The 14,640-nt window shown below is 46.8% G+C and overlaps 1 protein-coding gene across 17 annotated transcripts in view; it reads left to right on the top strand.

The window, feature by feature from the left end:
• The window catches only part of LOC144823305 (uncharacterized), a 559,034-nt gene that overhangs the window by 79,483 nt on the left and 464,911 nt on the right, over positions 1–14,640 (top strand). For all 17 annotated transcript variants that reach the window (XM_078681830.1, XM_078681822.1, XM_078681741.1 and 14 more), the window contains 2 exons: positions 5,619–5,684; positions 6,842–6,889. In XM_078681830.1, coding sequence (XP_078537956.1) covers positions 5,619–5,684; positions 6,842–6,889 — 114 coding nt within the window. The remainder of the gene's footprint in view (positions 1–5,618; positions 5,685–6,841; positions 6,890–14,640) is intronic.

The following is a 14,640-nucleotide window of genomic DNA, read 5'->3' as shown; positions in this document are numbered from 1 at the left end:
TAGTGAGTAGAGTAGTGAGTAGAGTAGTGAGTAGTGAGTAGAGTAGTGAGTAGAGTAGTGAGTAGTGAGTTGAGTAGTGAGTGCAGAGTAGTGAGTAGAGTAGTGAGTAGTGAGTTGAGTAGTGAGTGCAGAGTAGTGAGTAGTGAGTGCAGAGTAGTGAGTAGTGAGTGCAGAGTAGTGAGTGCAGAGTAGTGAGTAGAGTAGTGAGTAGAGTAGTGAGTAGTGAGTAGAGTAGTGAGTAGTGAGTAGAGTAGTGAGTAGAGTAGTGAGTAGAGTAGTGAGTAGTGAGTGCAGAGTAGTGAGTAGTGAGTTGAGTAGTGAGTGCAGAGTAGTGAGTAGTGAGTAGAATAGTGAGTAGTGAGTAGAGTAGTGAGTAGTGAGTGCAGAGTAGTGAGTAGAGTAGTGAGTAGAGTAGAGTAGTGAGTAGTGAGTAGAGTAGTGAGTAGTGAGTGCAGAGTAGTGAGTAGAGTAGTAAGTAGAGTAGTGAGTAGAGTAGTGAGTAGTGAGTAGAGTAGTGAGTAGTAAGTAGTGAGTAGAGTAGTGAGTAGAGTAGTGAGTGCAGAGTAGTGAGTAGTGAGTAGAGTAGTTAGTAGAGTAGTGAGTAGTGAGTAGTGAGTGCAGAGTAGTGAGTAGAGTAGTGAGTAGTGAGTAGAGTAGTGAGTAGTGAGTAGAGTAGTGAGTAGTGAGTAGTGAGTAGAGTAGTGGGTAGTGAGTGCAGAGTAGTGAGTAGAGTAGTGAGTAGTGAGTGCAGAGTAGTGAGTAGAGTAGTGAGTAGAGTAGAGTAGTGAGTAGTGAGTAGAGTAGTGAGTGCAGAGTAGAGTAGTGAGTAGAGTAGTAAGTAGAGTAGTGAGTAGTGAGTAGAGTAGTGAGTAGTAAGTAGTGAGTAGAGTAGTGAGTAGAGTAGTGAGTGCAGAGTAGTGAGTAGTGAGTAGAGTAGTGAGTAGAGTAGTGAGTAGTGAGTGCAGAGTAGTGAGTAGAGTAGTGAGTAGTGAGTAGTGAGTAGAGTAGTGAGTAGAGTAGTGAGTAGTGAGTAGTGAGTAGAGTAGTGGGAGTGAGTGCAGAGTAGTGAGTAGTGAGTAGAGTAGTGAGTAGTCAGTAGAGTAGTGAGTAGTGAGTAGAGTAGTGAGTTAAGTAGTGAGTAGTGAGTAGAGTAGTGAGTAGAGTAGTGAGTGCAGAGTAGTGAGTAGTGAGTAGAGTAGTGAGTAGTGAGTAGTCAGTAGAGTAGTGGGTAGTGAGTGCAGAGTAGTGAGTAGTGAGTAGAGTAGTGAGTAGAGTACTGAGTGCAGAGTAGCGAGTAGTGAGTGCAGAGTAGTGAGTAGTGAGTAGAGTAGTGAGTAGTGAGTAGAGTAGTGAGGTAAGTAGTGAGTGCAGAGTAGTGAGTAGTGAGTAGAGTAGTGAGTAGAGTAGTGAGTAGTAAGTAGTGAGTAGAGTACTGAGTGCAGAGTAGTGAGTAGTGAGTTGAGTAGTGAGTAGTGAGTGCAGAGTAGAGTAGTGAGTAGTGAGTGCAGCATAGTGAGTAGTGAGTAGAGTAGTGAGTAGAGTAGTGAGTAGTGTAGTGAGTAGTGAGTGCAGAGTAGTGAGTAGTGAGTGCAGAGTAGTGAGTAGTGAGTAGAGTAGTGAATAGTGAGTGCAGAGTAGTGAGTAGTGAGTAGAGTAGTGAGTGCAGAGTAGTGAGTAGTGAGTGCAGAGTAGTGAGTAGTGAGTAGAGTAGTGAATAGAGTAGTGAGTAGAGTAGTGAGTAGTGAGTAGAGTAGTGAGTAGAGTAGTGAGTAGGGAGTAGAGTAGTGAGTAGTGAGTAGAGTAGTGAGTAGAGTAGTGAGTGCAGAGTAGTGAGGTGAGTAGTGAGTAGTGAGTGCAGAGTAGTGAGTAGAGTAGTGAGTAGAGTAGTGAGTAGAGTAGTGAGTAGAGTCGTGAGAAGTAAGTAGTGAGCAGAGTAGTGAGTAGTGAGTAAAGTAGTGAGTGCAGAGTAGTGAGTATTGAGTAGAGTAGTGAGTAGAGTAGTGAGTAGTGAGTAGTGAGTAGAGTAGTGAGTAGAGTAGTGAGTTGAGTAGTGAGTGCAGAGTAGTGAGTAGAGTAGTGAGTAGTGAGTTGAGTAGTGAGTGCAGAGTAGTGAGTGCAGAGTAGGGAGTGCAGAGTAGTGAGTGCAGAGTAGTGAGTGCAGAGTAGTGAGTGTAGAGTAGTGAGTGCAGAGTAGTGAGTGCAGAGAAGTGAGTGCAGAGTAGTGAGTAGTGGGTGCAGAGTAGTGAGTAGTGAGTGCAGAGTAGTGAGTAGTGAGTGCAGAGTAGTGAGTAGTGAGTGCAGAGTAGTGAGTGCAGAGTAGTGAGTGCAGAGTAGTGAGTGCAGAGTAGTGAGTAGAGTAGTGAGTAGAGTAGTGAGTAGTGAGTAGTGAGTAGAGTAGTGAGTAGTGAGTAGAGTAGTGAGTAGAGTAGTGAGTAGAGTAGTGAGTAGAGTAGTGAGTAGTGAGTGCAGAGTAGTGAGTAGTGAGTTGAGTAGTGAGTAGAGTAGTGAGGTGAGTAGTGAGTAGAGTAGTGAGTGCAGAGTAGTGAGTAGTGAGTAGAGTAGTGAGTAGTGAGTAGAGTAGTGAGTAGTGAGTGCAGAGTAGTGAGTGCAGAGTAGTGAGTGCAGAGTAGTGAGTAGAGTAGTGAGTAGAGTAGTGAGTAGAGTAGTGAGTAGAGTAGTGAGTAGAGTAGTGAGTAGTGAGTAGAGTAGTGAGTAGAGTAGTGAGTAGTGAGTAGAGTAGTGAGTAGTGAGTGCAGAGTAGTGAGTAGTGAGTTGAGTAGTGAGTAGTGAGTAGAGTAGTGAGTAGTGAGTAGAGTAGTGAGTGCAGAGTAGTGAGTAGAGTAGTGAGTAGAGTAGTGAGTAGAGTAGTGAGTAGAGTAGTGAGTAGTGAGTAGTGAGTAGAGTAGTGAGTAGTAAGTAGTGAGTAGAGTAGTGAGTAGTGAGTAGAGTAGTGAGTGCAGAGTAGTGAGTAGTGAGTAGAGTAGTGAGTAGAGTAGTGAGTAGAGTAGTGAGTAGTGAGTAGAGTAGTGAGTAGTGAGTAGAGTAGTGAGTAGAGTAGTGAGTAGAGTAGTGAGTAGAGTAGTGGGTAGTGAGTGCAGAGTAGTGAGTAGTGAGTAGAGTAGTGAGTAGTGAGTAGAGTAGTGAGTAGTGAGTAGAGTAGTGAGTTGAGTAGTGAGTAGTGAGTAGAGTAGTGAGTAGAGTAGTGAGTGCAGAGTAGTGAGTAGTGGGTAGAGTAGTGAGTAGAGTAGTGAGTAGTGAGTAGAGTAGTGAGTAGTGAGTAGAGTAGTGGGTAGTGAGTGCAGAGTAGTGAGTAGTGAGTAGAGTAGTGAGTAGAGTAGTGAGTAGAGTAGTGAGTAGTGAGTAGAGTAGTGAGTAGTGAGTGCAGAGTAGCGAGTAGTGAGTGCAGAGTAGTGAGTAGTGAGTAGTGAGTAGAGTAGTGAGGTGAGTAGTGAGTGCAGAGTAGTGAGTAGTGAGTAGAGTAGTGAGTAGAGTAGTGAGTAGTGAGTAGAGTAGTGAGTAGTGAGTAGTAAGTAGTGAGTAGAGTAGTGAGTAGAGTAGTGAGTGCAGAGTAGTGAGTAGTGAGTTGAGTAGTGAGTAGTGAGTAGTGAGTGCAGAGTAGTGAGTAGAGTAGTGAGTAGAGTAGTGAGTGCAGCGTAGTGAGTAGTGAGTAGAGTAGTGAGTAGAGTAGTGAGTAGTGAGTAGAGTAGTGAGTAGTGAGTGCAGAGTAGTGAGTAGTGAGTGCAGAGTAGTGAGTAGTGAGTAGAGTAGTGAGTAGTGAGTGCGGAGTAGTGAGTAGTGAGTATAGTAGTGAGTGCAGAGTAGTGAGTAGTGAGTGCAGAGTTGTGAGTAGTGAGTAGAGTAGTGAGTAGAGTAGTGAGTAGAGTAGTGAGTAGTGAGTAGAGTAGTGAGTAGTGAGTAGAGTAGTGAGTAGAGTAGAGTAGAGTAGTGAGTAGTGAGTAGAGTAGTGAGTGCAGAGTAGTGAGTAGTGAGGTGAGTAGTGACTGCAGAGTAGTGAGTAGTGAGTGCAGAGTAGTGAATAGAGTAGTGAGTAGAGTAGTGAGTAGTGAGTGCAGCGTAGTGAGTAGTGAGTAGAGTAGGGAGTAGTGAGTGGTGAGTAGTGAGTAGAGTAGTGAGTGCAGAGTAGTGAATAGTGAGTGCAGAGTAGTGAGTAGAGTAGTGAGTAGTGACTGCAGAGTAGTGAGTGCTGAGTAGTGAGTAGAGTAGTGAGTAGAGTAGTGAGTAGAGTAGTGAGTAGTGAGTAGAGTAGTGAGTAGTGAGTGCAGAGTAGTGAGTAGTGAGTAGAGTAGTGAGTAGAGTAGTGAGTGCAGAGTAGTGAGTAGTGAGTTTAGTAGTGAGTAGTGAGTAGTGAGTGCAGAGTAGTGAGTAGAGTAGTGAGTAGTGAGTGCAGCGTAGTGAGTAGTGAGTAGAGTAGTGAGTAGAGTAGTGAGTAGTGAGTAGAGTAGTGAGTAGTGAGTGCAGAGTAGTGAGTAGTGAGTGCAGAGTAGTGAGTAGTGAGTAGAGTAGTGAGTAGAGAGTGCAGAGTAGTGAGTAGTGAGTAGAGTAGTGAGTGTAGAGTAGTGAGTGCAGAGTAGTGAGTAGTGAGGTGAGTAGTGACTGCAGAGTAGTGAGTAGTGAGTGCAGAGTAGTGAATAGAGTAGTGAGTAGAGTAGTGAGTAGTGAGTGCAGCGTAGTGAGTAGTGAGTAGAGTAGGGAGTAGTGAGTGCAGAGTAGTGAGTAGTGAGTAGAGTAGTGAGTGCAGAGTAGTGAATAGTGAGTGCAGAGTAGTGAGTAGAGTAGTGAGTAGTGACTGCAGAGTAGTGAGTGCTGAGTAGTGAGTAGAGTAGTGAGTAGAGTAGTGAGTAGAGTAGTGAGTAGTGAGTGCAGAGTAGTGAGTAGAGTAGTGAGTAGTGAGTGCTGAGTAGTGAGTAGAGTAGTGAGTGCAGAGTAGTGAGTAGTGAGTGCAGAGTAGTGAGTAGTGAGTGCAGAGTAGTGAGTAGTGAGTCCAGAGTAGTGAGTGGCTGGCCCTGTTTCTAGCTCAAGCGGCACCGGCACCTGTAGTCTAAAGATAATACCTCTGCCTCAAGTGAAGTACTCTGGTACCCAAGGATGACCAGCAAACAATATTATTCACAACGTTGCTTACTATTCAGCAACATTTGACAGTTTGCAAATCATCTTTATAAAACAATTCAGAGTTTGATAACAAATTAATGCAACACATTGTAATATACAATGCCAATAGCTCAAACTTTAATGCTGCGAGACCTATTGCATTGTAAATGCTTGTTCCAGATTGTCATGAGCTTTCCATGACATCTGCTATTTTCACAAACTATTGTATACAAAGACAAGTCTTTGAGTTCTAATACAATTATCATTTTTTCATCAGTGGAATTATACTTTACAATGGTATTGACATACCTCCATTTCTTAAAATTATGGTTTGGCCTTCACTCATGTCTCTGTCACCAATGAAAAAGAGGTCAAGGGCCTCAGACAACCAGTATTCATCACAGATCAAATCTGATGGATTTGTGAAAGTAAAGTGGATATAAGGAGCACACCTAATTGAGTCTTGTTGTAAATGTTAGGGGTATTTCTTTTTTTGTTTCCTCCAGCCACCACCTCCTGATACTGCCACCCAGAGGCCAGATCAAGAAACCGAGGAAACATCAATTAAACAGGTTAGCATATTCAGACTGTTGAAATGCATTGTGCAAATCTTAAAGATATCATGTTGGGCACTGTGGCACTAATGCTTATCACGCAAAGAGAGAGGTAGATTCACATTTTGACCATCGTCCTACACAGAAAAGGACCTGGTTCCCTTGGTTCCTTTGTTACATTCTTTATTGTATGGACCTTCTAGGCTTTGCTGATGCACACAATTCAGAGCACAGAGACCTTTGCCTTGTGTATTAGCTTTGGTACACAATATAAACTGTCCCAGACTATTCCCTTTGTCTTATCTATTTACATCTCAATGCTGTGGTGTGGTCAGTCTTTATCCACTGTTTCACTACTGCTCCCACAGTGCAGTCCAACCCTGAGACATGAGGTTCCATCTGTCAGATGTAATTTATCGGCTTTTTCTACATGTGGCCTTTCAGATACATTGTGATCCTCTGAGCTGCTGTTCTATGATTTGTGGATATGTATTTGCTGTTCCATAAAGTCAGTTTCAGGTATTTTGTCGCAGAAAAACCTGAGACTTCCATATTCACAGGCCCTCATTATGTGGAATGAGTTAATATTGGTGTTCAGTGCTCATACTTACACCTTCCGACCCATTTGGAGAGTCACAAAAATAAGTAACAGTACCATGATTTAGTAATAGGATTCCCACACATTGTATTTAAGCTATTAAAACAATTTGTAGCTTAGACTGGGGTGCACAAAACAGAAATAGTGTTTCCACAGATTTTGATGACATTTGCATGAGTAGTGTTTCAACGTAAAAATGAACAAGACATGAGTGTATTCTACTGGAACATTTTAAGGTGACTAAATGAACGACCAAAGTGTGTAATGATTACTGTTTGGACAAAAAATAATAAGGCAAATCCATTAAAAAAATGTGGAATTAGCACAAGCTTTTATTGTTGATAAAATAATTAGATTTTACATGTTGGAATGCTGTATTACTTTGTCATAAATGCACTCTTAGCCCCTTACATCACACTTAACACTGCTTTTACGTCGATCTGGCCTTATCTAAATAAAGGTGTCACTGCAGTGATGTGTTTTATAGAGACTATGATTGCACTTGTGAAAACTCTACATTAATTTTCATAGTTTGTCATTCATAACAATTCTTTCTGATATTTTCTGTTGCCTTTAGAGTCTGGCCCCTAGCGCAGTGGATGGTGAAAAGGGCACAAAAGACGCAGTAAGTAGTTTTATTCTCAGATATATACTGCTCTTATGATAACAGTTTCCCAGTTCTTTGAAACTAAATTGCATCAGCTTAGATATTCTAAAAGTAGAATTATTGTATAAAATTGTTCATATTGTTAAGTATCTCCAGTTAAAAAGTGAGTCAATGTAATTCATGCTCATTTTCTTCCTCTTCGCATCCTAAAAGACGCTGACTACTTTAGCTCTTGATTCCAAATGTCTCAATCTCTACCTCTTCACTTGTCTATTTTATCATCGCATCCTTTTCTAGAAATCTCTTTATTTTCAACAAAGATTTATATACTGTAGTATACAAAAAAGTGATGGATAGAATATTTGAACTAATTTCAGCTATTGTTAATTACTCGGGGCTGAGTCTCTGATTTTGCATATCACTGGGTTTAATCTGAAATAGCATGGTTGACAAAAGAATGATGGGTTGGAATGCTACACGAAGCGACTGCCAGTGTTTAGACTAATTGTAATCATTCATTCCATCATATTTTATTTCTGATAGATACATCTGCTAGTGGATTCCTCACCTTGTGAATATCCCCTGCGCAGCAGCCAATCGGAAACTTTTGTAGCTCTCCACGCCGGCGAGGTCATGGACGATGTCACAGAGGGTACGACTCCGCTCGCGACGCCGCTGACGTCACTGGATCCATAATAGGGCCTTGTCGGCGTGATGACGTCCGTTCCCTTTTTTCCGCGCCGTCGACGCCAACGGTTTCTTGGGACTCTCCGTAGTTACATTGTTGTTATAGTTGTTCTTGTCTGTTCTTCTCGTTTCCTTTTGAAGATGTCTGGGAGGAAATCTGGTTTCAAGTCCTGCAGGGAGTGTGGGAAGCAGATGTCAGTTACTGATCCGCACGAGGACTGCGTATGGTGCTTGTCTTCCGATCACGACGTCGATGGATGTGCGTGTTGCAGGAAGATGACGTCTAAGGCTTTAAAGGAATGGGAAGCAAAGTTGTTCATTGCTAAAATGAAGAAGAGTAAGAAGGCGAGTAAAAGAAGATCGAGGTCGAGGTTGAGATCACGGTCTGAGTCCAGGTCGGGCTCGAAGTCGGCGTCGGGAGACTCGAAGTCGAAGAGGCATAAGAGAAAGAAGCGCTCTTCACGGCGTCACTCTGATAAGGAACCGGCGCCAAAGTCGTCTTCTCCTCGACGTCGCAGTAGTGATGTCGATCCTTCTCATTCAAAACCGGGTTCGCCAGAGAAGGAAGTGTCTCCTGAAGTAGAGGTCTCTCGTTCTCCGACGCCGGCGCCATTGGATTCGGTCCATTCTTCGGAACCGGGTGAAGCCGAGCCAGAGCAAGAAGATCAGGAGCAGCCTGAAGAGGTTCCTTTGTCGGCGCCGACGGGCCCGACTCCAGGTACACCGGATTCGGAGCCGACTCCGGGAAATTATCCCCCTTTTCCGGCTCCAGGCCAAGACCCATCACACTATCTGAACGCAATGTATGGTGTCTTTGCAAGGGCTATGTACCCCTCTGGTGCGCCTGCGGGCCCCATAGGTCCTTTTGCCTTTAATTTGGGTGTCCCTCAGGCATATGCCCAGGCTACATTTATGCCCTTTCTTCCAGTTACGCCTGTAGGAGAGTGGGGTCTGCAATCCTATGGTCACCCCAGATTTTTGCTTCACTGGTTTACAACTTTCCCTGGCTGTGGGCCTGCTAATCAGACCCACAGCCTAGCTGTTCTCTCTCTAAATTTACAACCATGTACTTTAGGTGCATTTACCAATTGGTACTGGGCCACCTTATCAGTCCCTGTACAGTATACCTTAGGTATCCAGGGCATAGGTGTACCCAGGGCCTACCAGGGGCTGAAGCATGTATTATGCCACTCCTGGCTGGCCATCTAAAACTGACACAACTGGCTGCATGACAGCTGGGGCAAGGTGGTGTAATCACCCTTTGCTATAGATATAATATACCTATATCTAACCCTAAAATGGACACATATATTCCTATCAGTCACTCCTATGGAAGGCCTTATCAATCCTGAAGGCAGAGTGCTTGGAATTATGTGAGATGGTGCTCTGGCATGAGCTGAGCCCGTTTGCAGCTTGCGGAACCAAGTCCTAATAGCTGTTCCATGATAACGCTATACCATATACTCTTAAGTGCATTATCAACCTCGCGGTTAAATGCTAACTCTGGTATAACATTATCAAAACATGTCGAGTAAGGTGTCATACGATTTGGAATACTACCCCCTCGCCAATTCTGGCGACGGGGGTAGCAATCCACCCTTCTAGAGGGACACGACATGTATGTAACTGTGAACCCCGGTGAAAGTTAACTCGAGCCTCAGCATCACAAAATGGATGCTGCCACCAAGTCTGACCTCCTGCTGCTGGGAGTCCTTCCAGCAGGGATGGCTTGGACAAAGGGTTTCCTGCTTTGGGAGGTGCTAGCACCACCCCAGACAGGATTTTGTGTATTGAGGTAGGGAGGCCTGAAAGGAATGAGACATGCCTGGGGCACACAAGGTGTCCTGTGCATACACCGGTTCAAACCAGTTGCTGGGGCATCCCTGCCCCAGCTCTGGCACGAAACCGGACAAAGGATAGGGGGTGTAACCACCCCCCTTCCTGGTCCCACCCAGGGGAGGGACTTAGTCAGTAGTGCAGCCCCCTTTAGCAGAATAAAGGTAGGAGCTGGTCCCATTCCAAATTAGATTATCCTGAACAATTCTACAAGAAGAAACTCTGGACTTCGACGTTCTGCTCCACAGAAGACTGAAGAATCTCCCTTGTGGACAAGGAGTGTCCACCCTGCAACTGCAGGCACCATCAAGCGTCCAGCGGCTTCACTTTGTCATCTTCCCTCGAGGATCCAGACTTCAGAGCCCGACGAGACCCGGATTCCCAGACCTCTCCGACCTCAACTCACATCTGCAGCAAAGCTGAGACCCGTGGGTGCGACGAGACACGTGGGACCGGCCGTCTTGAACAAACCTGCACTTCGCTTCCAGCACGACTCCCAAGGTAAAATCGACCAAGTGCTTTGGGGATTGAGAAGCCCCAGCCCCGAGCAGCCCCTGCACCGAAGATCAGCCCTCCAGCCTCCACGAGATCTGCGTGGGGCCCTTCTGCTTGTTTGCTGCTCGACGCGTTGTCTGGTCACTTGCCGGCTGGCTAGTGGCCTCCTAGACGACGAACCTTTGAATCTTTGCTGCTGGTCTGGTTGCTCCAGACTGGCCCTTGCTCCCTTCCAAAAGAGTGGCACCCCGGACTCTCCTAGTCCTCACCAGACGCTTTCTTCACTCACCGCGTGGGTTGCCTTTGCCAAGGCCTGTTGACGCCGATTCCGGATCCAACACCGCCGACAGCGAGAGCCTGCGTGGGACAGCTCGTGCCTCCATCCTGGTCGTCGAAGACACCTCCTGGTCCACGTGGCTGCAGAGTCAAGCGTCCACTCTTCACCTGATTGCGACGACAGCACCTGGTTCCTTCCTGGTTCCACACCGGTCACTGGCTAGTGACTTTGAACACTGTCCCCTCTGCTTTCAGGTCCTCTTCTTCACCGATCCACCCCTTGGATCGCACCGGACATCTTCCTCCTGGTCGCCTGCAGCATCTTTTCTTTCAGGCTCCATTGACTTCAACCCGAGAACCCGACACACTTTGGCACCTATGCACCCGCAGCCCGTGGGTGAGGTAACGAGAGCATTTCGGTGCTCAAGGGTAGTCTAACTGTCCTAGTGTCTAATTCCACAGTCGTTGTTGTCCTACCTAGTCAGGATTGTCTGTACTTACCTTTAAACTTGAACTGTACTGTCCATAGACGTTGTTACGCATCTCGCGTGTGAGTTCACACTCTGCACACGCGTTCCGTGGGCCTCCTATTACTTACCTGAAGTTAGTGTAGCGTGGTCCCATCGATCCTACAGCCTCTGGACAGCTCCATTCCTTTTATCAACTTTCACATTCCACTTACTTAGTATATGGCTTATCGTGCCCCTAGGGCACCATTGTAATTTTGTGCAACTTGTCGTATTTTTCGTAAGAGATTGTCATGTGCTTAGCCCTCTGACCTCATAAAGAGTTCAGAGGTGTTGTTATTAATAAATATACTGTTTATTTTCATAACAACCTGTGTGGTGTCCTTTCATCTGGTATGCAAGGGGTTATATTGTGGTAAAACAGCTGGCTTCACATGCCAAAAGAGTTTAGCCTAAGACTGCTTTGTCCATGCTACCATTAGGATAGCTGGTCTATAAGGTTGACTTACAACCAATCACCATAAGGGTTGTTTGGACTGATACAAGGTGATCACTAGAACTAGTGAGCATCATATATCAGGCCAACTTCTCACAACGCCGTCCTGGAATTTTCCCGCGCCGAGGGCCCCAGCACCGTACCGAGAATCTCCGACGCCGTATCAAGAATCTCCGGCGCCGTATCGAGAATCTCCGGCGCCGTCTGTTCGCCCTCGATCGGCGCTAGCGGCGCCGTCGGATCCACGTCCGACGCCGGTTCCGAATCCGATGGAGTCGGTTGTGGATCCATCGACTCCGGTCCCGAGGATCCGCTCCAGGAGGGAGGCCCAAAGAGCTGTGGAAGAGGCACGCTATCAGAAAGACATGGAGGAAGGTGAACTTCCTGATTCTGAGGACTATTTTGCGGAATTGAAAGATGCAAGTGGTCTTGATGTCTCCCCTGAGTGGCATTTTTCTCCTGGTTCGGATGCTCCTTCAAAGGAGGTTGTCCCATATCACACAGTCGTGAGAAAAGCTGCGGAGTTATTGGACATTAATCTTCCAACCACTGAATTTAAGTCCAATCTATTGACTGAAGTGTTGCATTCTCCTTCCTCTGAGACTGAGCCTTTGTTACCATTTAATGAGGCAATTCTGGAGCCGGTGTTGGAGGTTTGGAAAAAACCTTTATCTGCTCCTGCTGTCTCTAGGACTGTGGCACGGAGATATAAAGTGGCACCGGAGGATCCAGAATTTTTGTCAGCTCACCCTTCACCTGAGACCCTTGTGGTTCAGGCGGCTTGCTCAAAGAAGTTTTCAGGAGCTTTTCCGCAGGTTCCAGCTGACAAGGAATCAAAAAGGATTGATCAATCCGCTAAGAAGGTGTTCTCATCAGCGAGCATGGCACTGAAGTCATCAAATGCAACTTGTCTGATGGGAAGGTATATCCATGCCTTGATGGATTCCTCTAAACAGTTGCTGCTGAAACTTTCTGATGATGACAGGAAGAACTTTCAGGAGGTTTTGGATGATACCCAATCTGCTGCACGCCAGGTCATTCAAAGTGACCTGGATACAGCCGACTCGGTGGCTAGGATTATGGGCTCTGCAGTAGCAACAAGAAGGGGGGCTTGGCTAAAGTCTTCAGACTTTTCACAAGATGTGCAGGCTACTTTATTGGACTTACCATTTGACGGTACGGGTCTGTTTGGTAAGAAGGCTGATGCCGCACTTAAAAGATTCAAAGATAGTAAGGCCACGGCAAGATCACTTGGCTTGCAGTCCCAGTCTAGAGGATCCTTTCGTAAATACAGAGGATTCAGGGAGTCATCCTTTCGTTCACAAGGGAAGCCTCGTCAGCAGCAACAGCAGCAGCAACAAAATACGCTGTATAAGTCTTATAGAGGAAGAAACAGAGGTCGTCCACGAGGTTGCCAACCCTCCTCCTCCTCTTCCTCTACCTCTCCTTCTATCACCGCAGCAAAGCAGCCCTAGATTCCCCATTCCCAGTCATGTTGGTCCTGTTGGGGGTCGGCTTACCCATTTTCTGTGGGATTGGGAATCGGTCACTACAGACCAATGGGTTCTCAATCTTGTGGCAAATGGGTATGCTCTTCCCTTCAGGGAATTCCCTCCGACTTACCCTCCTTGTCAAGGGGCTTGCTCAGAGGAACATCTCCGTCTCCTTCAGGAGGAGGTTCTGACCTTGTTATAGAGAGGCGCAATAGAGGTGGTTCCAGAGCAGGAAAGGGGTCACGGATGCTACTCCTGGTATTTCCTGATTCCCAAGAAGCATGGCAGGCTTCGTCCAATCCTGGATCTCAGGCTCTTGAATCTTTATCTGAAAGAAGGAGAAATTCAAGATGCTTACTTTTGCGCAGGTTCTTCAGGTGCTGCTGGAAGAAGACTGGATGGTGTCGCTCGACTTGCAGGACGCGTATTTTCACATCCCAATCCTGAAGTCGAACAGGCAGTATCTCCGTTTTACGGTGGGGTCGCAAAACTACCAGTTTGCGGTCCTTCCGTTTGGTCTTACTACTGCGCCTCGAGTCTTCCACAAGGTGATGGCAGTGGTGGCAGCCCATCTCAGGAGGTCGGGGATTCCTGTATTCCCCTAACTGGACGACTGGCTGATCAAAGCAGAGTCTCCGGAGAGGGTGCTCCATCATCTGCAAGAGACAACTCAGTTGTTGTACAGGTTGGGTTTTTCGATAAATGTACCCAAGTCTCACCTGGTGCCCTCACAGCGCATCCTGTTTATAGGGGCAGTACTGGACACTACTGTTTGTCGGGCATTCCCTCCTCCTCAAAGGATTCTCGACATTCAGGAAATGATTCCTTTGTTTTACAATGGAGCGGTCGTTCCAGTCCTGAAGGTCCTTCGCCTGCTCGGTCTGTTTGCTTCCTGCATTCTGCTGGTCAACCATGCACGCTGGCACATGAGGGCGCTCCAGTGGTGCCTCCGCAGGCAGTGGTATCAGCACAACGGGGATCTCAGGGAGTCTGTGAGGATCTCCAGAGAAACTGCAGCGGATGTGTCTTGGTGGAGTGTGGAGGGCAAATTGTCTCAAGGAAAGCCCTTTCATCTGCCTCCATTGGTTGTCACAATGATCACGGATGCCTCCACTCTAGGGTGGGGTGCTCATCTGGGGGATCTGGAGATCAAGGGTCTTTGGTCTCAGAGGAAAGGTTGCTTCACATCAACCTTCTGGAATTGAGGGCGATTCGTTTGGCACTCAAGGCCTTCCTCCCTTCCCTTCGCGGTCAGTCGGTTCAGGTCCTGACGGACAACACGACTGCGATGTGGTATGTCAACAAGCAGGGAGGAGTGGGGTCGCAGTGTCTCTGCGTCTCTGGTCCTGGGTTCAGGACCACCAGATTTGTCTGATGGCAAAACATCTGGCCGGAGTTCTGAACGTTCGCACAGACAGTCTCGGCAGTTCTCAGCTGACCACGAGTCGAGGCTTCACCCAGAGGTGGTTCGTCACGTCTTCCGGACGTGGAGAACTCCTCAGGTAGACCTAATCGCCACTCGCGAGAATGCTCACTGCCCCTCATTCTGCAGTCTCCAGTATCCATTGCAGGGAGCTTTGGGGGACGCGTTTCAGTTGAGTTTGGGGCTCACAACTCCTTTACGCGTTTCCTCCCATACCCTTGATTCCTCGGGTTCTGAGGAAGATTCGCCAAGACCGGGCCCAAGTTATATTGGTCGCCCCGGATTGGCCCAGAAGGGTGTGGTACACAGATCTTCTCCACCTCTCCTCGTGCCTGCCGCTCCGTCTCCCTCTCAGGGCAGATCTCCTCTCCCAGATGGAGGGGCAGGTTCTACACCCCCACCTCCAGACCTTACACCTTCATGCCTGGAGATTGAACGGGGCAACCTGAATTCCTTTTCTCTCCCGCCTGATGTGGTGGATGTAATTCTTTCGGCCAGGCGTCTTTCCACCAAGTCCATCTATTCTTATAGGTGGTCCAAATTTGTTTCCTGGTGTGGATAGAAATCCATTGACCCCTTGAGAGCTCGTTTGTCTA

Source organism: Lissotriton helveticus, chromosome 1_1, assembly GCF_964261635.1.
Source record: "Lissotriton helveticus chromosome 1_1, aLisHel1.1, whole genome shotgun sequence".
Classification (NCBI taxonomy): Eukaryota; Metazoa; Chordata; class Amphibia; order Caudata; family Salamandridae; genus Lissotriton; species Lissotriton helveticus.
Note: the sequence above shows the minus strand (reverse complement) of the source record. Positions and strands in the feature narration are given on the sequence as shown.